The 24,797-nt window shown below is 30.0% G+C and overlaps 1 protein-coding gene across 1 annotated transcript in view; it reads left to right on the top strand.

The window, feature by feature from the left end:
* The window catches only part of LOC119606485 (furin-like protease 2), a 109,114-nt gene that overhangs the window by 41,460 nt on the left and 42,857 nt on the right, over positions 1–24,797 (top strand). Inside the window, 2 exon segments of the mRNA XM_037960012.1 lie at positions 12,303–12,462; positions 23,800–24,103. Coding sequence (XP_037815940.1) covers positions 12,303–12,462; positions 23,800–24,103 — 464 coding nt within the window.

Genomic DNA, 24,797 nt, shown 5'->3' with positions numbered 1-24,797 from the left:
AAATTTCTCTTTTTTATAGAAAATTTTCGAAAAATTTCTCTTTTTTATAGAAAATTTTCGAAAAATTTCTCTTTTTTATAGAAAATTTTCGAAAAATTTCTCTTTTTTATAGAAAATTTTCGAAAAATTTATCTTTTTTATAGAAAATTTTCGAAAAATTTATCTTTTTTATAGAAAATTTATCTTTTTTATAGAAAATTTCTCTTTCTTATAGAAAATTTATCTTTTTTATAGAAAATTTTCGGAAAATTTATCTTTTTTATAGAAAATTTCTCTTTCTTATGGAAAATTTTCGGAAAATTTATCTTTCTTATAGAAAATTTTCGGAAAATTTATCTTTCTTATAGAAAATTTTCGGAAAATTTATCTTTCTTATAGAAAATTTTCGGAAAATTTATCTTTCTTATAGAAACTTTTCGGAAAATTTATCTTTTTTATAGAAACTTTTCGGAAATTTATCTTTTTTATAGAAAATTTCTCTTTCTTATTGAAAATTTATCTTTTTTATAGAACATTTTCGGAAAATTTATCTTTTTTATAGAAAATTTTCGGAAAATTTATCTTTTTTTAGAAAATTTCTCTTTCTTATGGAAAATTTTCGGAAAATGTCTCTTTCTTATAGAACATTTTCGAAAAATTTATCTTTCTTATAGAACATTTTCGAAAAATTTATCTTTCTTATAGAACATTTTCGGAAAATTCATCTTTCTTATAGAAAATTTTCGGAAAATTTATCTTTCTTATAGAAAATTTTCGGAAAATTTATCTTTCTTATACAAAATTTTCGGAAAATTTATCTTTCTTATAGAACATTTTCGGAAAATTTATCTTTCTTATAGAACATTTTCGGAAAATTCATCTTTCTTATAGAAAATTTTCGGAAAATTTATATTTCTTATAGAAAATTTTCGGAAAATTTATCTTTCTTATAGAAAATTTTCGGAAAATTTATCTTTCTTATAGAAAATTTTCGGAAAATTTATCTATCTTATAGAAAATTTTCGGAAGATTTATCTTTCTTATAGAAAATTTTCGGAAGATTTATCTTTCTTATAGAAAATTTTCGGAAGATTTATTTTTCTTATAGAAAATTTTCGGAAAATTTATCTTTTTATAGAAAATTTTCGGAAAATTTATCTTTTTATAGAAAATTTTCGGAAAATTTATCTTTTTATAGAAAATTTTCGGAAAATTTATCTTTTTATAGAAATTTTCGGAAAATTTCCCTTTTTTATAGAAAATTTTCGAAAAATTTCCCTTTTTCATAGAAAATATTCAAAAAATTTCCCTTTTTTATTGAAAATTTTCGGAAAAATTCCCTTTTTTATAGAAAATTTTCGGAAAAGTTTCCTTTTTTATAGAACATTTTCGGAAAATTTCCCTTTCTTATAGAACATTTTCGGAACATTTCCCTTTCTTATAGAAAATTTTTAATTTTATAGAAAATTTTCGGACAATTTCTCTTTTTTATAGAAAATTTTCGGAACATGTTATCACATTGTACTAAACCTAACTTTTTTGCGTTACGTTTTAATACTCTTTAAAACCAACTTGCTCCCATTATTGCTATTACTAGGAAGAAAACATTTGATTGTCCATTTTTTATGGCTTAAATAATAATAATGCTACTTAAATTCTAGCTTTCAAAAAAATGTATAATTCAGAAGCAGAAGAATGAAAAAAATAGAAAAATCCAGATAATTCCCTTACGTGGGAATTCATCATATTGTCAAGAATTGTCTTCTCAAGTTTAGCAACAATGTCGTAGTAATATATTCTTCTAGAAAGCTGTCCGGTTCTGGCTACATTCAGTTAAAGTCCTGGCCCTACAACCTTCTTATACTTAGCCTTTATGTTAAGTTGTGATTTGTGTCAATAATGCTGCTTTAAATTGTCTTTAAGTTTTTGTTTTCACTCTAACCCCCATCGAAAACATTTGTAAATAAAAAAATGGACAACTAACATTTCGTAAACATAACTGGCAGTAAAAAGTTGGAAAAAATGGACAAAAAAAGAGAAGGATAAATATACATATATAAACCAAAATAGCATAAAATATTGTAACATGTTTGCAATGGAAGAGAATAGGAATTTTTAATAGTATCCAGGGAATAATATGCATCATTGACATAAATATCAACATTTTACAGAAGAGAAAACAGACAAAAAACTAAAGTTGTTTATAGTTATCTGTGTATTTTCTCTGTATTGTCTACAATTTGAAATGAGACGATTATTTTGCAATGTAAAAGTATGTAGCATAAAAAAATAGACAAATCAGTGGTCGGCTTAAAGATAATTAAACATTTTTTTTTTTTTTCAAAGCTATTTTTGTTTTAGAATGTCCAGTATCATATGCCTATTTTTTATTAACAATAGGCCCTTGTTGTGTATTGCTGCCGACCGCTGCTCAAGTACATACTTACATATGTTGCTGAAGCCAACTTAAAACAACGTAACAAATATTTCATTTAAAAGGGCACTTAATACATTTTTTTCCAGAGTTTTCATTTGTTTCTTTGTAATTTGCTACAAAATTGTACTTTGGAATGTTTAGTAAAAGATAAAATGACAAAAAAAAAAGTTTATCCAAGTTCCTTTTTTGAAATCTGGAAAATGTTGTCATTTGGAATTTTGTAAATGTTGAGGTATTTATAATTTAAACGAACTTGACGTTATTAGATGATAACTTTTTTTCAACATTTTCATGAAAATTACTCTCTTCAACTTTTCTTTTAAGAAGATTTCTCTTTTTTATAGAACACTTCGGAAAATTTTCGGAAATTTTCTCTTTTTTATAGAAATTTTTCGGAAAATTTCTCTTTTTTATAGAAAATTTTCGGAAAATTTCTCTTTTTTATAGAAAATTTTCGGAAAATATCTCTTTTTTATAGAAAATTTTCGGAAAATCTCTCTTTTTTATGGAAAATTTTCGGAAAATCTCTCTTTTTTATAGAAAATTTTCGGAAAATCTCCCTTTTTTATAGAAAATTTTCGAAAATTTCTCTTTTTTTATGGACAATTTTCGGAAAATCTCTCTTTTTTATAGAAAATTTTCGAAAAATCTCTCTTTTTTATAGAAAATTTTCGGAAAATCTCTCTTTCTTATGGAAAATTTTTGGAAAATCTCTCTTTTTTATAGAAAATTTTCGGAAAATCTCCCTTTTTTATAGAAAATTTCCGAAAATTTCTCTTTTCTATAGAAAATTTTCGGAAAATTTCTCTTTTCTATAGAAAATTTTCGGAAAATTTCTCTTCTATAGAAAATTTTTCGAAAATTTCTCTTCTATAGAAAATTTTTCGAAAATGTCTCTTTTCTATAGAAAATTTTCCGAAAATTTCTCTTTTCTATAGAATATTTTCCGAAAATTTTTCTTTTCTATAGAATATTTTCCGAAAATTTCTCTTTTCTATAGAAAATTTCTGAAAATTTCTATTTTCTATAGAAAATTTTCCGAAAATTTCTCTTTTCTATAGAAAATTTTCCGAAAATTTCTCTTTTCTATAGAAAATTTTCCGAAAATTTCTCTTTTCTATAGAAAATTTTCCGAAAATTTATCTTTTCTATAGAAAATTTTCCGAAAATTTCTATTTTTTATAGAAAATTTTCGGGGAAATTTCTATTTTTTATAGAAAATTTTTCGAAATTTTTGTCTATTTATTGAAAATTTTGTCTTTTTATAGAAAATTTTTATAGAAAATTTTCAAAAAAAATTTCTCTTTTTATAGAAAATTTTCCAAAAATGTCTCTTTTTATGAAAAATTTTCGAAAAGTGCCTCTTTTTATGGAAAACTTTCGAAAATTTTCGAAAATTTTCTCGTTTTATAGAACATTTTCGGAAAATTCCTCTTTTTATAGAACATATTCGGAAATTGTCTCTTTTTAGAAAATTTTAGGAAAATTTCTCATTTCTTTTATAGATCTTTTTATAAATTTTTTATTTTCATGGAAATTTTGAAAATTTTCCCTTTTTACGTAAAATTTAGTAAATTTACTCCTGTAGAAAACTTTTGATAAATGCTCACTTTTTAATATTTTTTAAATATTGTAATATGTATATCAAAATATGTATTTCCTTTTAAAATTTAATAATTCAGTGTCAAATTTCCTTTTAAAATAGCTTAAAGCATAATATTCCATTTATCAGGATTTTTAGTTTGAAAATTTACTGTCATCTTTTCTACAGTATCAATTTTACTTTTCATATACAGTTTTTTTTTAACAAGCCGTTGTCAGTTTCATGTTTATATGTACTATGTGCAGTAAAAAGTAAGAAGTAAGTCTTTCAGTAATGCAAAATCAAAAAGTTTTAATCAATTCAATTAGTAAAGCAGCCAGTTTGAATTTTCCTAAAGGAAAGTAATGTGAGTAACAAGTAGCAAAGAGAAAATATGATATGGTAAAGAAAATAAGTTTTGAAATTTTACATAGAAAAGTTTCAACAATTTAAATTTAAGTAAAAAGTTTTAATAAAATAACAAGTAATTGAAAAATTAAAGAAATGCTTATGTTGAGAAACAGAAGAATTTTATTAATACACATACATACATATGTACGTACACATATGCAAAATGAAGGGATACATTGTATTTATGCATTCAACATGTCGCTAAACCATAGTTCCGTTTCAGTACTTGGTGTATTACAGTTTTTATCTAAAAAACTTTCTACACTTATATTTCTTCTAATAAACATACTGGATCTATTGCCAATTTTACCAATTTCATTTAATCAAAATACATATTTACTAAAATTTTCATCAAATATAATTTAATTATCACATTAATAACATTAAAACTTATACAATACTCAAAAACTCTTCCTTCATCTTCAAACATAATTAACGACAACTGTGAAATTCTTTGTCTTTTCATAAATTGTTTTAAACAAAGTTTTCCTTTTTGCAAACAAATTTTCAATTTAACTATTTTCCATTAAAAAAATTTCTGGCAATGCAGAAACAATTTAGTGAAGAAACGAAAACTTTTATTTCCACTTAAAAATTATATGCCAAATATTTATGTTTGTATGTGTATGCAGATCGTATCACTGAAAGTTGCACATTATGATGAAAGCAAAAAATAATGTTGCAAATAGTGTTGAATGAACGTCATGATATGCAATTGAGTAAATAGCATGTTGAAGAAGGACTTAAAATTAATATTTTATTTTAATAAGAAAAATTATTTAAAAAAATATGATATAAAAGTAGAGAATTATGTTAAAGTTAAGTCCTACTTCAATTTTAGATAAGCTCCACTATAATTTTAGTTTTAGGTATAGTTCAGCTCAGTTCTAGTTCAGTTCTAGTTCAGTTCTAGTTCAGTTCTAGTTCAGTTCTAGTTCAGTTCTAGTTCAGTTCTAGTTCAGTTCTAGTTCAGTTCTAGTTCAGTTCTAGTTCAGTTCTAGTTCAGTTCTAGTTCAGTTCTAGTTCAGTTCTAGTTCAGTTTAGATCAGTTCTAGTTCAGTTCTAGTTCAGTTCTAGTTCAGTTCTAGTTCAGTTCTAGTTCAGTTCTAGTTCAGTTCTAGTTCAGTTCTAGTTCAGTTCTAGTTCAGTTCTAGTTCAGTTCTAGTCCAGTTCTAGTTCTAGTTCAGTTCTAGTTCAGTTCTAGTTCAGTTCTAGTTCTAGTCAGTTCTAGTTCAGTTCTAGTTCAGTTCTAGTTCAGTTCTAGTTCAGTTCTAGTTCAGTTCTAGTTCAGTTCTAGTTCAGTTCTAGTTCAGTTCTAGTTCAGTTCTAGTTCAGTTCTAGTTCAGTTCTAGTTCAGTTCTAGTTCAGTTCTAGTTCAGTTCTAGTTCAGTTCTAGTTCAGTTCTAGTTCAGTTCTAGTTCAGTTCTAGTTCAGTTCTAGTTCAGTTCTAGTTCAGTTCTAGTTCAGTTCTAGTTCAGTTCTAGTTCTAGTTCTGCTCTAGTTATATTTTAGTTAATTTCAAGTTCAGTTTTAGTACCGTTCTAGTTTTGTTCTAGTTCAGTTCTAGTTCTGCTCTAGTTATATTCTAGTTAATTTTAAGTTCAGTTTTAGTTCCGTTGTAGTTATGTTCTAATTCGGTTCTATTTCTGTTCTTGTTCAAGTTCAGTTCTTTTCTTTGTCTTCAGCAAATATTTTAGAAATTTTTTTATTTTTATAAAAATTGCGCAATAATTTGCATTTACTGCTGTCAAATTCCTCCTTACACAGTATCAAGTTAAAAGCTTAAAACCTCTAAATCATTATGGATATTTCAGAATATATAAAACAATTCCCATATCAATCATATTGACAGTTTAGCTAGACCTAACCAGTATTTTAGCACACAATAATGAAAAGGAATAACCTCCAAAATTTTGAATCAACCCATTGACAGACACACTTTTGTTTTTAAACATGTGTAAGTGGTGGTTTACATTTAAATGTATAAGTGTGCGTGTGTGTGTCGGTATTTTTTTGGCTTTAACCAACAAAACAACCCTTTATTTACGACCATCATATAAATAAATTGAAAGCTTTCAAAATAAATTTTATTGTTTTAGTAAAAGTTTGGAAATTTTTGGTTATATTTTTTCTGTTCTCTTTTTTTTTTTTTTTGGCAAACCACATAAACAATCAATTTTTGTGTTTTAGTCTATTGATTGGGAGAGTGTGCGTGTATGTGAGAGAGCTTATGTGTTTATGTAGATGTGAACAATAGAATATTGAGTTATATTTGCTAAAATACCATTATTGCACTTTTTCTCCCTCTGTCTTTGTATGCCTGCTGCTCTGTAGCCACATACAAATAACATTTATATTTATTATAACTGTAACAACATATCCGTTATTTAGAGTTATAAATTTTTAGGTGTGTGCGTGGGTGGGAGAGGAGTTTAGGGCCCTGCAGTTGAGCGTATAAAATTACTCCTTTCTCAAAGACAATATAAAATAAAAATTAAAGTAATGGGTAACCTGTTTAGTAATGTAAGGATTGACTTTTGAAAGGATATATTGATTTTCTGTAAAACTGCCGGGTAGGACTGTGTTTGAATGTTTGTTAGAATTTGTATGTTTTTGTTGATGTGCTAGTTAGTGTGGTTAGTATCAAGGGATGTATGTGTGTGAAATATTTCTGATGATAAATTGAAAACAATTGAAAATTCAATTTCGATTATTGAATGTTCATTTTTTCACAAATACGAACACTTCAGTTAAGCAGTTATCAGTGGTGTTAACACATTGGTAAAATTTTGGGGTTTTTTTGTTTTGGAATATCATCAAATTTACTACATTTGCAGGTATTTGGAAATCTTAGGTTAGTAATGAACATTTCTTAAATTCTCTAAAATAGTCTATGGACAATAAAATGCATGTGTGTAGACAAATCTATCCTCTAAGTTGCTGGTGGACATTAGAGTGACGAGTATATTAACCAATAAGAATTTTCTCTTTTTGTCGAATTGCTATAGTGTTGCCCATCACTGTTCAAGATTAATTCATATCGTGTTATGAAATCTTTAAAACTTTTTGACTTTTTGGAAATTAGCTGCCAATCATTAACTTTAATTAAACTTCTTTTAATTATCTTTAACATTTCCCACCCGCTGTTTAATAAGGAAATCTACAAATATCAATTTCACCCGATTCAGTTACATTAATAAAAGCCATAAATATTGTTAAAAAAATCCGTTAATATTAAATAAATACAGGTTCAAAATAAATATTTTATTTATTTTGTGATATTTTCCTTTGTGTGTGTGTATTTTTTATAAATATAATTTTTAATAATTATAAATACATATGATTGTTATTGCAATTATTCATTAACATATGTAAATAAAAAGACATAATACAGACATTATAGATTTAAAAAAGATACACATACAGACGGATAAAGATAAATACCTACAGTATTGATCGAAACAGATGTAATTCTTAATACGATTTCCCACTTTTCCCACATTAAACAAAATTAACTTCACCGATTCATAACCTCGCGTGATAACATTAGTTCCTTTTGAACTGAAGATATCGTTCTATTATGTACTATGCCTGCCATTCGAATTTTAAGTTGAGAAAGTCTTCCTTCTTCAATTCTCGTTTCTGCTGCACAATTCAAAGTTTTTTATCTTTACGTAAATCATTTTTATGTAAGTTTAGAGACATGTTTTGTATCATAATCATTTTTTAAACCTTCTCAAAGTGTATGTTTTCAACTCACCTTTAATAATTCCTCATCATCAAATGTTGCTTATGTTTCGAACAATGCAGTACATTCCAATAAATACTTATATAAGTACTTATGTATACGTATTATACGTTCATTCTTTTTCATATAAATTCATTAATATAAATATTAATTTTGTAAATATATAATTTTTTAACATAAACATTAGGGTTTTCTTATATTAAATCTTGTGTTTGGGAATTTCCATTTTGTGTTGTTGCAATAAAGAAAATAATAGGTCAGTGAAAATTTCAGACAAATTGGATCGTTATTGTAGTATAGACTATAATCTTTTGTCTCGTCAATAAGCTAGTCGGAAAGATATACACACTAATAGATTAGAACATAGACGATACGCTAAACTATACGCTAGACTATAGACTAGACTAGACTATAGACTAGACTATAGACTAGACTATAGACTAGACTATAGACTAGACTATAGACTAGACTATAGACTAGACTATAGACTAGACTATAGACTAGACTAGACTATAGACTAGACTATAGACTAGACTATAGACTAGACTATAGACTAGACTATAGACTAGACTATAGACTAGACTATAGACTAGGACTATAGACTATACTATAGACTAGACTATAGACTAGACTATAGACTAACTATAGACTAGACTATAGACTAGACTATAGACTAGACTATAGACTAGACTATAGACTAGACTATGACTAGACTATAGACTAGACTAGACTACTATAGACTAGACTATAGACTAGACTATAGACTAGACTATAGACCTAGACTATAGACTAGACTGATAGGACTAGACTATAGACTAGACTATGGACTAGACTATAGACTAGACTATAGTACTAGACTATAGACTAGAATATAGACTAGACTATAGACTAGACTAGACTAACTATAGACTAGACTATAGACTAGACTATAGACTAGACTATAGACTAGACTATAGACTAGACTATAGACTAGACTATAGACTAGACTATAGACTAGACTATAGACTAGACTATAGACTAGACTATAGACTAGACTATAGACTAGACTATAGACTAGACTATAGACTAGACTATAGACTAGACTATAGACTAGACTATAGACTAGACTATAGACTAGACTATAGACTAGACTATAGACTAGACTATAGACTAGACTATAGACTAGACTATAGACTAGACTATAGACTAGACTATAGACTAGACTATAGACTAGACTATAGACTAGACTATAGACTAGACTATAGACTAGACTATAGACTAGACTATAGACTAGACTATAGACTAGACTATAGACTAGACTATAGACTAGACTATAGACTAGACTATAGACTAGACTATAGACTAGACTATAGACTAGACTATAGACTAGACTATAGACTAGACTATAGACTAGACTATAGACTAGACTATAGACTAGACTATAGACTAGTCTATAGACTAGACTATAGTCTAGACTATAGACTAGTCTATAGACTAGACTATAGACTAGTCTATAGACTAGTCTATAGACTAGACTATAGACTAGTCTATAGACTAGACAATAGACTAGTCTATAGACTAGACTATAGACTAGACTATAGACTAGACTATAGACTAGACTATAGAATAGACTATAGACTAGACTATAGACTAGACTATAGACTAGACTATAGACTAGACTATAGACTAGACTATAGACTAGACTATAGACTAGACTATAGACTAGACTATAGACTAGACTATAGACTAGACTATAGACTAGACTATAGACTAGACTATAGACTAGACTATAGACTAGTCTATAGACTAGACTATAGACTAGTCTATAGTCTAGTCTATAGTCTAGTCTATAGTCTAGTCTATAGTCTAGTCTATAGTCTATTCTATACTCTAGTCTATAGTAAAGTCTATTATCTAGTCTATAGTGGACTATAGACTAGACTATAGACTAGACTATATACTAGACTATAGACTAGACTATAGACTAGACTATAGACTAGACTATAGACTAGACTATAGACTAGACTATAGACTAGACTATAGACTAGACTATAGACTAGACTATAGACTAGACTATAGACTAGACTATAGACTAGACTATAGACTAGACTATAGACTAGACTATAGACTAGACTATAGACTAGACTATAGACTAGACTATAGACTAGACTATAGACTAGACTATAGACTAGACTATAGACTAGACTATAGACTAGACTATAGTCTAGACTATAGACTAGACTATAGACTAAACTATAGACTAGACTATATACTAGGCTATATATATAGACTAGACTATAGACTAGACTATAGATTAGACTATAGACTAGACTATAGACTAGATTATAGACTAGACTATAGACTAGACTGTAGACTAGACTTTAGATTAGACTATAGACTAGACTATAGATTAGACTATAGACTATACTATAGACTAGACTATAGACTAGACTATAGACTAGACTATAGACTAGACTATAGACTAGACTATAGACTAGACTATAGACTAGACTATAGACTAGACTATAGACTAGACTATAGACTAGACTATAGACTAGACTATAGACTAGACTATAGACTAGACTATAGACTAGACTATAGACTAGGCTATATATATAGACTAGACTATAGACTAGACTATAGACTAGACTATAGACTAGACTATAGACTAGACTATAGATTAGACTATAGACTAGACTATAGACTAGGCTATAGATTAGACTATAGACTAGACTATAGACTATAGATTAGACTATAGACTATACTATAGACTAGACTATAGACTAGACTATAGACTAGACTATAGACTAGACTATAGACTAGACTATAGACTAGACTATAGGCTAGACTATAGACTAGACTATAGACTAAACTATAGACTAGACTATATACTAGGCTATATATATATAGACTAGACTATAGACTAGACTATAGACTAGACTATAGACTAGACTATAGACTAGACTATAGACTAGACTATAGACTAGATTATAGACTAGACTATAGACTAGACTATAGACTAGACTATAGATTAGACTATAGACTAGACTATAGACTATAGATTAGACTATAGACTATACTATAGACTAGACTATAGACTAGACTATAGACTAAACTATAGACTAGACTAGACTAGACTAGACTATAGACTAGACTATAGACTAGACTATAGACTAAACTATAGACTAAACTATAGACTAAAGTATAGACTAGACTATATACTAAACTATAGACTAGACTATAGTTCTTGTTAAAGGCTCGCCTATAGCATCGATATTGGTTAGACCTTAGTCCAAAATATATACCAGACCATAGTCAAGATTACATTCTAGATTATAGTATAGATTATAGACTAAAGAGTAGCCTACAGCTCCGATACAGACTAGCCTATTGTCCAGACTATAGACTAGACGATATTGTCGACTATAGACTGGACCAGTGTCCAAAGTATAGACTGGACTATAGTACAAATTACAGACTTGATTATAGTCTAGGCTATGGACTAGATAGAATAGAATATAGTCCTGACTGTAGACTACACTATAGTCACTTCTGTAGACTAGAATATACTCCCGCCTATAGATTAGTCCAGACTATAGAGTAGAGTGTTGTCCATACTATACACTAGACTATAGTGACTATGGTCTATACAATAGTCCTGACTATAGGCTTGACAATAGTCCGGGCTATAGGCTTGACAATAGTCCGGGCTATAATTCCGACTATGGACTAGACTGTATTCAGACTTTGGACTAGACTGTATTTAGACTATAGCCTGGATTATAGTCTAGTCTATAGTTTGGGCTAAACAATAGTACACACTAAGGGCTAGACTATAATACTATACTGTCTACCGTCTGGGCTGCAGTCTAGTCTATAGTCTGGACTACAATATAGTCTATAGTGTGGACTATATTCTAGTCTGAGTGAGGACTATAGGCTAGCCTATAAGGTGGACTATTGTCCACCCTATAGTGTGTACTATAGTATAGTCTAGCCTGTAGTGTGAACTATAGTCTAGCCTATAGCAAGGAATCATTTCATTTAATAATTTCCTTGAAAACCTCCCCCTAATAATATTTTTAAAAAATTTCTGTCTATATGTGTATGCACTTTTATACATTCAATGTTTATTATTAATATTATCTGTTATGTTTACTCAACAGGATCCAGATGCATCATTTGACATTAACGGCAATGATTCCGATCCAACGCCACAGGATAATGGCGATAACAAGCATGGTACCAGATGTGCTGGTGAAGTTGCTGCCGTTGCCTTCAATAATTATTGTGGTGTAGGTGTAGCATATAATGCTAGTATTGGTGGTAAGTACATACTATTATTATCATTATTATAATTATTTTTATTACAATAAATATGCAACAAACTGAAAAAAAAAATATGAAATTTTTATGTAAGCATATGTTTAAATGAGCATGAAAAAATGTATGTAGTAAAAATCATTAAAATTAATTAATTTTAAGATTAAAATGTTTGTGCAAGATTAAAAATTATGTAGAGGTGGGTTATGGTAATAAGGTTACAGCGTAAAGTTAAGTTGTGTTTTTTTTTAATAAAATGTACGTACATATTGTAATGTCTATAGGACAAAGTAGATAATTTTACGTTTAAAGATTTTAGTAAAATTTCTATAACATATCAAATTATTAACTGAGTTATACTCCCCAAAATTTTCAAAATGAGAGGTTTTGTGCATATAAAATCATGTTTATGCTTGCTTAAGCATGCACATTAATACATAAAATAATTTAAACAAATATCAATAACACGTTCACTGCATATATAAGTATTTATAAATACATAGACAAACATTTATGCAACACTCACACTATTTAATGAAACCAAACCAATACCCGTTCAAAAGCAAAAGAGTAAATCTCCATGGAAATAGTGGTACCAACCGATAACAAACAATAACACCCACTTCACTACTTACCCGCTCCCTTTATACTCTTTTTCCATATCACTCTTGAATTAAGCCCACAAATAAGAATTTATGTGCCCTCACCACAGTTGTTGCTGCAACAACAATTCGTTCAGCAAAAAATTTCAAATTTCATTAAATATTGTGTTTTTTTTTTAGCACCATAACCATAGAACGGTTGATAATGAAAAGAAAAAGAGTGGAAAAATTCTGAATCCCAAAATCAAACAATAGCAGCAACTTTATTTTTATAAGCATCATGCAAACAGCTAGCAAAAGCAATGACAATATCGCGCGTTACTCTATGGTAACATCGTTATGTCTCAAATGTACAAGTATGGAAGTGGTGTAGTGCTTATATAAAGCAAGTGTCTGCAGTTTGTAGACACTAGAGATAAATATAGGAAAAAATAACATTAAAATGGTGGGATTTTAGGGAGCATATAGCATATTTTTGCTTAAAAATTCGTAATACTAAAAATCAATACAGATGGAGTTTGCTGGCTACAAAAAGATGAGATATAAACAGTTTCGGAGTCTCGAAGAGATAACCGACACTATTGACTTTTTGACTATAGTATAGTCGATACTATAAGCCTTTCTATAGTCGGTATTATAGACTACACAGTGAAAAAACCTGGTAGAAAAGTTGCAATATTGTGCATATATTTTGATTAACACCTAATTATGTTTTTGACAACCATTGTTATCATTTTAACCACTAATAGTTGTAATTTTTACAAACAATTGTTGTTTTTGTGACAACGCTTAGTTGTCATTATGACAACTAAGCGTTTGTTGTTATTATTACAATGCGTAGTGGTTTTTGTGACACATTGTTGTAATTTCTCGACGATATAGACAGAACCTGATTATAGTCGAGACAATAAACTGAACTGCAGTCGATACTATAGACTGAACTATAGTTGATATTGGTATATACTAACCAAAATATAGATTGGTCGACAATCGACAATACACTGGAGACAATAGACTGGACTATGGTCCAGAAATATCTAAACTATAGTTCAGAATATAGACTAATATATAGACTTTAAACAAGTCAAGATATAAACTGGACTAGGCTAGATTATACTAGAGATTATAGACTGAAATATAATCGAGAGTAAAGTCGAGTCTATAGTCTAAATAGTCTTGATTAGGTTACGGTCCGGAATATAGACTAGACTATAGTCCAGACTAAAGATTAGCCTATAGCCCTGATGTAGACTAGCCAATAGTACGGCCTCGACGAGTTTCCAGACAATAGAAATATAATCCAGATTAAAGTCTATAAACTCCACTGTAATCAAAACTAGTCGTAGAGACAAGATAATGTATTGAACTATAGTTAAAGCCGTATACTGGGCTATAGTAAAGACTATAGTCGAGACCTTAAACTAGACTTTTGTCGGGACTATTGCGAGGTCTATAAACCACATAATGAACTTTAAATAAGACAAGAGTGCGGACTGGATTATAGTCGTAACTACAGATAGGACTTTAATAGATAAGACTATAGACCGAAGAGTCGAGATTAAAATCTGGACTATAGCCTAAACTCTACATAAGACTATTGCGAATTATAGTTGAGACTATATACTATAGACTAAACTATAGCTGAGACTCATATAGTGACCTATTACTTAGACTTAAGTGTAATGACTGACTGTCGTCTATAACATAAAGCTGTGGACAGAACTCTAGTGTAAATTAAAGACTGAACTGTAGACTTAGGATTAAACAAATATTAATACTTCAGAATAAATTTCTAAAATTTCTTTAAATTTCAGATATAAATAAGTACAGCAATAACTCCCATTAGATTAAAACCAAAATTTTGTATGCATTTCTAAGAATTACCACAAACTTGAAACACACAAAAACACATACAGAAAAAGTACTTGGTCGTGCAAATATCCCCATAAATATACAACTATAATTCCAGATATTTATAACAAAAAGTACTCATACAAGTACTACTACAACAATAATGATTTCCAAACATCCACTCATCACATTCTCGCTTTCATATTTAGATGCAAATGTTTGAAACAATGCTCAACACTTTATACCAAGTGTTTTTGAACAATTTCAGTATTTAGACTATTTTATCTCTTAACTCAGCGACTGAAAGACTGGCAAACAAAAAAAAAAAAAACTCTGGCTCATTCATACACACATAATTTTTGACGACATGGCTGGCGAAAAATTCATTTAAACACTATTTACATATAGATAAAAATACATCTATATACAGATGGTGTAGAGACTGCTGATAATGATGAAGCAGACAACAGTGCTTTGTTGCAAGTGCAAAAAGTATATGTTCAACCATAATTGTTGGCTGCTTAAATAACCCTGGTTATGGTAGATTTTACACAGACCATCATGTATTAAGGCAAAAATGTAATTTGGGTAATTACTATGGACTAAGGTTTTCGTATTTTTAACTTTTTAAAATTTTTATTTTGTTGGAATATATGAATGAAGCCTTGTTATAAGCGAAAAACTTAAATGGTTTTGCAAATGATGAAACATGTTGCATTGATGTGGAATAATACTAAATGATAAATATTTTTTTAAATTTTATTAAATACAAAAATTTGTGAACAATAATTTCGTTTTTACGTATTTTAATTTATTTCGAACTAAAATTTAATACTCATACGCTAAGGGGGTTGCGTACAAATAAATCCATAGTCAAATAATAAATATTAATCATACGTACAGTTTAGAAAATATTTTAAACTATTTCTGTAAAATTTTCTTAGATTTGAAATAAAAACCATCAACCAACAAAACTACTAACATTTTCAAACCGTTTCCTTTTCCTCCACAAACTCCTCGTTCATTACTTAACACTGCTGGTTTTTTCAAGCAAATATTGACAAAAACCAAACAACAGGATTAAAAATTGTAAAAAATATAAAAAAAAACGTTGAAAGTTTAACAGTATAAATTTTGTAAACAACCACAACAACCGCCAGCTCTACATGTCGCCGGTTCAACACAATATAAATAAATAAAGTTGCAAATTTAAACATAAATACTCAACAGCGCGAATAAAACTACATACGTATGTATGTATATAAAATAACTTCAGGGAGTTACTGGGAAATAGATTTGGTTGAAAATATTCTTTAAAAGAGGCCAAAGTCAAACTGGAGATGATGAGTACGAAAATTCATAATGAAAATGTGTGGGGAATTTTCAAAGAATAAATACACACTTGATATTTATAAACTAGGGTGCTGAACTAGAACTGAACTAGAACTGAACTAGAACTGAACTAGAACTGAACTAGAACTGAACTAGAACTGAACGAACTGAACTAGAACTGAACTAGAACTGAACTAGAACTGAACTAGAACTGAACTAGAACTGAACTAGAACTGAACTAGAACTGAACTAGAACTGAACTAGAACTGAACTAGAACTGAACTAGAACTGAACTAGAACTGAACTAGAACTGAACTAGAACTGAACTAGAACTGAACTAGAACTGAACTAGAACTGAACTAGAACTGAACTAGAACTGAACTAGAACTGAACTAGAACTGAACTAGAACTGAACTAGAACTGAACTAGAACTGAACTAGAACTGAACTAGAACTGAACTAGAACTGAACTAGAACTGAACTAGAACTGAACTAGAACTGAACTAGAACTGAACTAGAACTGAACTAGAACTGAACTAGAACTGAACTAGAACTGAACTAGAACTGAACTAGAACTGAACTAGAACTGAACTAGAACTGAACTAGAACTGAACTAGAACTGAACTAGAACTGAACTAGAACTGAACTAGAACTGAACTAGAACTGAAGTAGAACTGAACTAGAACTGAACTAGAACTGAACTAGAACTGAACTAGAACTGAACTAGGACTGAACTAGAACTGAACTAGAACTGAACTAGAACTGAACTAGAACTGAACTAGAACTGAACTAGAACTGAACTAGAACTGAACTAGAACTGAACTAGAACTGAACTAGAACTGAACTAGAACTGAACTAGAACTGAACTAGAACTGAACTAGAACTGAACTAGAACTGAACTAGAACTGAACTAGAACTGAACTAGAACTGAACTAGAACTGAACTAGAACTGAACTAGAACTGAACTAGAACTGAACTAAACTGAACTAGAACTGAACTAGAACTGAACTAGAACTGAACTAGAACTGAACTAGAACTGAACTAGAACTGAACTAGAACTGAACTAGAACTGAACTAGAACTGAACTAGAACTGAACTAGAACTGAACTAGAACTGAACTAGAACTGAACTAGAACTGAACTAGAACTGAACTAGAACTGACTAGAACTGAACTAGAACTGAACTAGAACTGAACTAGAACTGAACTAGAACTGAACTAGAACTGAACTAGAACTGAACTAGAACTGAACTAGAACTGAACTAGAACTGAACTAGAACTGAACTAGACTAGAACTGAACTAGAACTGAACTAGAACTGAACTAGAACTGAACTAGAACTGAACTAGAACTAGAACTGAACTAGAACTGAACTAGAACTGAACTAGAACTGAAATTGAACTGAACTAGAACTGAACTAGAACTGAACTAGAACTGAACTAGAACTGAACTAGAACTGAACTAGAACTGAACTAGAACTGAACTAGAACTGAACTAGAACGAACTAGAACTGAACTAGAACTGAACTAGAACTGAACTAGAACTGAACTAGAACTGAACTAGAACTGAACTAGAACTGAACTATAACTGAACTAGAACTGAACTAGAACTGAACTAGAACTGAACTAGAACTGAACTAGAACTGAACTAGAACTGAACTAGAACTGAACTAGAACTGAACTAGAACTGAACTAGAACTGAACTAGAACTGAACTAGAACTGAACTAGAACTGAACTAGAACTGAACTAGAACTGAACTAGAACTGAACTAGAACTGAACTAGAACTGAACTGAACTAGAACTGAACTAGAACTGAACTAGAACTGAACTAGAACTGAAATAGAACTGAACTAGACTGGATAATTAGAGAATTATAATATTGTAGCAATTAGAGAGCGTCATCATTATTGATAAATGTTTCATGTTATTCATGAACAAGTTTATCGCATTTCCAAAATTTATGTTATATAAAAAAAGTTTATACAAATTTACTTTATGAAAAACCCTTTTAAATGTACGACGTAACACTTATAATTTCCATTTAATATCACATAAATTAGCGTATCCTGTTGTCGGCTTAAAAAGTCTGAAAAAAATCATTTTTAAGCAATGATGTTTGCTGTTGTTGGTAGTTTACTGGGAATTTTGCTATATTACTTATATTGCTTTTTTTTCACTTGCTGTATTTTGAAATATAAAAAAATTTAAAAAATGTTAAATAAACGCAGACACTTTTAAAGGGGGCTGTTGTGATATGTTGACTGGATGATTTTTAACTTTTTTATTAAAGGAATATAAGTATAATATGTATATATGTTTGTAAATGTCAATATAAGATATGGTTAAATGGATGCGAGTTGGAAAATTTGTGGTGTTGACTTAAACACACACAACTAAATACACAAACAAACTCTGAGAGTTACAACACACATGTAAAGTATTATGTGAAGTTCCCTTAGGCACTTTTGTAATCAAAACGACCAACTTAAGGCGTCATGATGAAATTGAAACCCTTTTATAAACATTGACAACAATAACAATAATGAACAAACTCTCGCACATATACTCATACACTTATGTTTTTTTTTTAAACAGACACATGCAAAAGATATTTTATTAGATTTTCTTTTTTTAAGGAAGAAAAGGATAAAAAATAGGAGACCTCTAAACTTAAGCTATATTACAAATATACAAAGAAAGTTGATATATTTTTACACCCAAAGAAAAACAGTAACCATTAAATTGTTACATTTGCTGTAATCTATTTGGTTTCAATCCAGTTTTTTCTCTGCGTGTATATAACAAAGTGTATAAAAAAGTATGCGTGTTATTTTCATCATATTCCTTACTAAATTCATTGTTGTGGTATGTTTTTTTAAGTTGTTAATATTTTTTTCTTTATCTTCCAAAGCTTCAACAGTTAGACAAAGTTTTTTTAGAGGTTTCTTTGAAAAAAAAAATTTGATATACATATCATTTTTTGTGCCTTAAATTACTTTCCTTTTTCACTCATATGTATAAGTTTTAACATAAAGCAACAAAGTTAAAGAAAAGGATATAAGCACCATAACGTTACTAAATATTATTGCAGGAAACATTTAAACCCTTGTTAAAACGTAAATACTTTGAAATTTTTCTCTTTACTTGTTGTGCGTTTCGTTTTTTTACTTATTTGACAGTTATTTAACACTGTATGATTTATAAACTCATTTTATGGATGTTAAAAAGATTTTTTTTTTAGCAGGATTTTATAGTTTTAAAACAGCCTGCATGAATTTTTCCTTCGAAGGACTTTAATATGTTAGGAAAGCAAATTTTATTGAACTTTTTTCTTAACATGTATTGATGATTAAGAGGCTGAAAAAAATGGGGTAAAAAAGCAAAAATGTAACAAGATGTGGCATTAAAATACATTGTTTATTTTGTAGTACTGTCATGAACTTGATGGAAGAGATTTTCATAAAATATAGCAGACAGTCATTATTTACAGAATAAAAAAGTATGAAAGACTATTTAATTTTTTTTCTATAGAATAGTTTTTTTTCAGTTTTAGTTCCAGTTCAGTTCTAGTTCTGTTCTAGTTCAGTTCTAGTACAGTTCTGGTTCAGTTCTAGTTCAGTTCTAGCTCAGTTCTAGTGCAGTTCTAGTTCAGTTCTAGTTCAGTTCTAGTTCAGTTCTAGTTCTAGTTCAGTTCTAGTTCAGTTCTAGTTCAGTTCAGTTCTAGTACAGTTCTGGTTCAGTTCTAGTTCAGTTCTAGTTCAGTTCTAGTTCAGTTCTAGTTCAGTTCTAGTTCAGTTCTATTCTAGTCAGTTCTAGTTCAGTTCCTAGTTCAGTTCTAGGTCAGTTCTAGTTCAGTTCTATGTGTCAGTTCTAGTTCAGTTCTAGTTCAGTTCTACGTTCGGAGTTCAGTCTAGTTCAGTTCTAGTTCAGTCTCTAGTAGTTCTAGTTCAGTCTAGTTCAGTTCCTAGTTCAGTTCTAGTTCATGTCTAGTAGTTCTAGTTCAGTTCTAGTTCAGTTCTAGTTCAGTTCTAGTTCAGTTCTAGTTCATGTTCTAGTTCAGTTTCTAGTTCAGTTCTAGTTTCAGTTCTAGTTCAGTTCTAGTCAGTTTCTAGTTCAGTTCTAGTGCAGTTCTAGTTCAGTTCTAGTTCCAGTTCTAGTCAGTTCTAGTTCGTATAGTTCAAGTTCTAGTTCAGTTCTAGTCGTAGTTCAGTCTAGTTCAGTCTAGTCAGTTCTAGTTCAGTTCTGTTCAGTTCTAGTTCAGTTCTAGTTTCAGTTCCTAGTTCAGTTCTAGTTCAGTTCTAGTTCAGTTCTAGTTCAGTTCTAGTTCAGTTCTAGTTCAGTTCTAGTTCAGTCTATTTCTAGTTCAGTGTCTAGTTCAGTAGTTCTAGTTCAGTTCTAGTTCAGTTCTAGTTCAGTTCTAGTTCAGTTCTAGTTCAGTTCTAGTTCAGTTCTAGTTCAGTTCTAGTTCAGTTCTAGTTCAGTTCTAGTTCAGTTCTAGTTCAGTCTAGTTCAGTTCTAGTTCAGTTCTAGTTCAGTTCTAGTTCAGTTCTAGTTCAGTTCTAGTTCGTTCTAGTTCAGGTTCTAGTTCAGTTCTAGTTCAGTTCTAGTTCCTTCTAGTTCAGTTCTAGTTCAGTTCTAGTTCAGTTCTAGTTCAGTTCTAGTTCAGTTCTAGTTCAGTTCTAGTTCAGTTCTAGTTCAGTTCTAGTTCAGTTCTAGTTCAGTTCTAGTTCAGTTTCTAGTTCAGTTCTAGTTCAGTTCTAGTTCAGTTCTAGTTCAGTTCTAGTTCAGTTCTAGTTTCAGTTCTAGTTCAGTTCTAGTTCAGTTCTAGTTCAGTTCTAGTTCAGTTCTAGTTCAGTTCTAGTTCAGTTCTAGTGTCAGTCTAGTTCAGTTCTAGTTCAGTTCTAGTTCAGTTCTAGTTCAGTTCTAGTTCAGTTTCTAGTTCAGTTCTAGTTCAGTTCTAGTTCAGTTCTTAGTTCAGTTCTAGGTTCAGTTCTAGTTCAGTTCTAGTTCAGTTCTAGTTCAGTTCTAGTTCAGTTCTAGTTCAGTTCTAGTTCAGTTCTAGTTCAGTTCTAGTTCAGTTCTAGTTCAGTTCTAGTTCAGTTCTAGTTCGTTCTAGTTCAGTTCTAGTTCAGTTCTAGTTCAGTTCTAGTTCAGTTCTAGTTCAGTCTAGTCTAGTTCAGTTCTAGTTCAGTTCTAGTTCAGTTCTAGTTCAGTTCTAGTTCAGTTCTAGTTCAGTTCTAGTTCAGTTCTAGTTCAGTTCTAGTTTCAGTTCTAGTTCAGTTCTAGTTCAGTTCTAGTTCAGTTCTAGTTCAGTTCTAGTTCAGTTCTAGTTCAGTTCTAGTTCAGTTCTAGTTCAGTTCTAGTTCAGTTCTAGTTCAGTTCTAGTTCAGTTCTAGTTCATTCAGTTCAGTTCTAGTTCAGTTCTAGTTCTAGTTCTAGTTCAGTTCTAGCTTCACGTTCTAGTTCAGTTCAGTTCAGTTCTAGTTCAGTTTCCTAGTTAGTTCTAGTTCAGTTCTAGTTCAGTTCTAGTTCAGTTCTAGTTCAGTTCAGTTCTAGTTCAGTTCTAGTTCAGTTCTCGTTCAGTTCTAGTTCAGTTCTAGTTCAGTTCAGTTCTAGTTGATTCTAATGCAGTTCTAGTTCAGTTCTGTTGCAGTTCTAGTTCAGTTCTTGTTAGTTAGTTTTATAAATTTAATAAACTTAATTATATTTTAAACAATTTCTTATACATATTTAAGCACCCATTTTAAACGTAAATTTTCATTTCCATTTACTGAGTTTTAATTTGAAAAGTACCAATTTTATATCCTGCATTGCGACATAAAAATAACTTTTGTAAAAACATACCAAGTTTTTTTTACTATAACGCTATTATGTAGCAACAACAAAACTACAGCAGACTTTGCCAAAATAAGAAAAAAAAATTGAGAATAAAGGCGAAAAATACTCAGCAGGGAATTAAATGAAAAAGTTTAAGAATCCTCCAATAAAAATATACAAAGCGGGAGAAAAAGAAAAAAAAACAAATATACAAAAATTAAATTAATTGAACAATGCTTTAACAACAACATAAAAATCAACAAAATGTTGTGAAAAAGTTCATTTGCACCGCAATACTCGCACACACTTAAGTGTACTTCCCATTTCAAACCCACACAAATAAACATATAAACATGTATGTGTATGTATAAATGCAAGGGACTTCTTCTTTCAACCTCTCTTTTACACTTACGTTTGCTTGAAAGAAACTTGAAATATTTAAACGGAAAGCAAACGTTAAGTAAGAATGTACAAAAGTGTAAGAGAGTTAAAATACACTCAAGTGCATTTTGAAAACAAAACTGACAGGACACTTAAAGTAAAACAACAAGAGACAAAGACAATTTTTTTTTTTTTTTGTATAATTTTATATGAAAATAAAAATCAAGAGATTTTTAAATGTTCGTTGAATAAAATAATAGTAAATGAGGGATTGTGCATATGGATGTCCTTCACTTATGAAAAGAAAAACATTGACCAGAAGGACATGTGTGTAGCTGTTGTTGTTTAAATGTTTACATTGACATATGCCGCGAAAAACAAAGAAAAAAACAAGTAAGAAAGTATAGTCGGGCGTGGCCGACCATATGATACCCTACACCAATTATGAATATTAAATGTGATTTATTTTTCATAATAAAGCATTTATCTTCAATATTCCCTTGTTCCGATACATTTAAGCAATTTATGGATGAAAAACTAATTTTCTGAAAGAGGCTTTATATGGGGGCTAGGGGCAAATATGGACCAAGCCCGATAACATTTTGTGAATATATTTATATTTACATAATATTTTATTGTGCTGAATTTCATCGCGATATTTGTGTTTATAAGTTAATTTGGGACATTCAAGTAATTTTCTGAAGGGGACTTTGTATGGGAGCTAGGGTCAAATGGGGTCCGATCTTTATGAAATTTGGCAGGGTCATCAAGACTTCTATAAAACTTAGTTGTGCCGTAATTTATCGATATATCTGTATATTTAACATAATTATGAGCTCAGAAGCCCTTTTCGGGGGGTTCTATTCTATGGGGGCTAGGTGAAATAATGGACCGATTTTAACCATTTTCCTTGGGTCAAATAAAACGTGCGTGCCAAATTTCATCCAATTATCTTGAAAATTGCGACCTGTACCTTGCGCACAAGGTTTACATGGACAGCCAGCCAGACGGACGGACGGACGGACGGACGGACGGACAGACATAGCTTAATCGACTCAGAAAACGATTCTAAGCCGATTGGTATACTTTAAGGTGGGTCTAGGACGAATATTTTTGTATGTTACAAACATCAGCACAAATCCGATATACCCTCCCCACTAAAGTGGTGTAGGGTATAAAAACAAAATTCTGCTAAAGGTTTTTTTACGTTTTGCCCATGGTGGTTGTCTTAAGAGCTGGAAGAGAAAGAGAGAGAGACGCGATCTTTTTTTATAAATTTTTATAATTTTACACAAATTTTCGTTTAATATATTTCCTCGTTTAAGATATAATTAATTATTTTTCTCTTGTTTATTTCGCAGGTGTTCGTATGTTGGATGGCAAAGTTAATGATGTTGTTGAAGCTCAAGCTTTAAGTTTAAATCCTTCTCACATCGATATCTACAGCGCGTCATGGGGTCCTGAGGATGATGGATCGACAGTTGATGGCCCTGGGCCTTTGGCTAGACGTGCTTTTATTTATGGTGTTACCAGTGGTCGTCAAGGCAAAGGATCCATTTTTGTTTGGGCTTCAGGTAATGGTGGACGTTATACGGATTCTTGCAATTGTGATGGTTACACCAATTCCATTTTCACCTTGTCCATCTCTTCGGCCACACAAGGAGGGTGAGTAAAATATACATAATAGAATCTTAATGACAATATAGGCAATTTATGAAAATTCTTTAAAAATGTAGCATTTCCTTCCTTTAATTTTTATTGAATTAATTAATGGCTTTAACACAAAACGATGCTTATAATGAGCTGCAACTAAAATAAAATAATGTTAATATACTAAAATAACAACAACAGAAACAAAATTATGCAAATTATTATAAAATATCAACTTTGTATAATGTTTAATTATGAACACATACATACATACACACCGTTTCACAGACAGACATTTACATTTACAGCAACAATATTTATTTTCAACTTTTTTGTTTTAATTAGTTATTAACAACCGCATAAACATCAATTTTATAGAAATTGTTTTCGAGGAAAAAACTGGTTTAACCAATAAACAATTTTTTTATTTAATAGGTATTATAGTCTATTTGTATTAATTTTAATTTTATTTAAAATGTAATCAACATAAATTTGTAGAGCTTCAAGCTCGGGATGTTGGGCTCTCTTTTCCTCTGCTGTATTTAATGTGTCATTAACATGCAACAACTTGTGCATGTATTAAAACAAATACAAATGCAAATAATTGAAAAAATATATTTTTTCCAATAAAGGTCTTCAAAATATGTATAAACAATATTATATTCATTATTGTATTTAAATAATGGCAGATTTGATCCGCTACGAATGT

This window comes from Lucilia sericata, unplaced genomic scaffold (genome assembly GCF_015586225.1).
Source record: "Lucilia sericata isolate MDLA Ls3-8-SP2 unplaced genomic scaffold, ASM1558622v1 Contig000592F_arrow, whole genome shotgun sequence".
Lineage (NCBI taxonomy): Eukaryota > Metazoa > Arthropoda > Insecta > Diptera > Calliphoridae > Lucilia > Lucilia sericata.
This window is presented reverse-complemented; position numbering and strand designations above follow the sequence as displayed.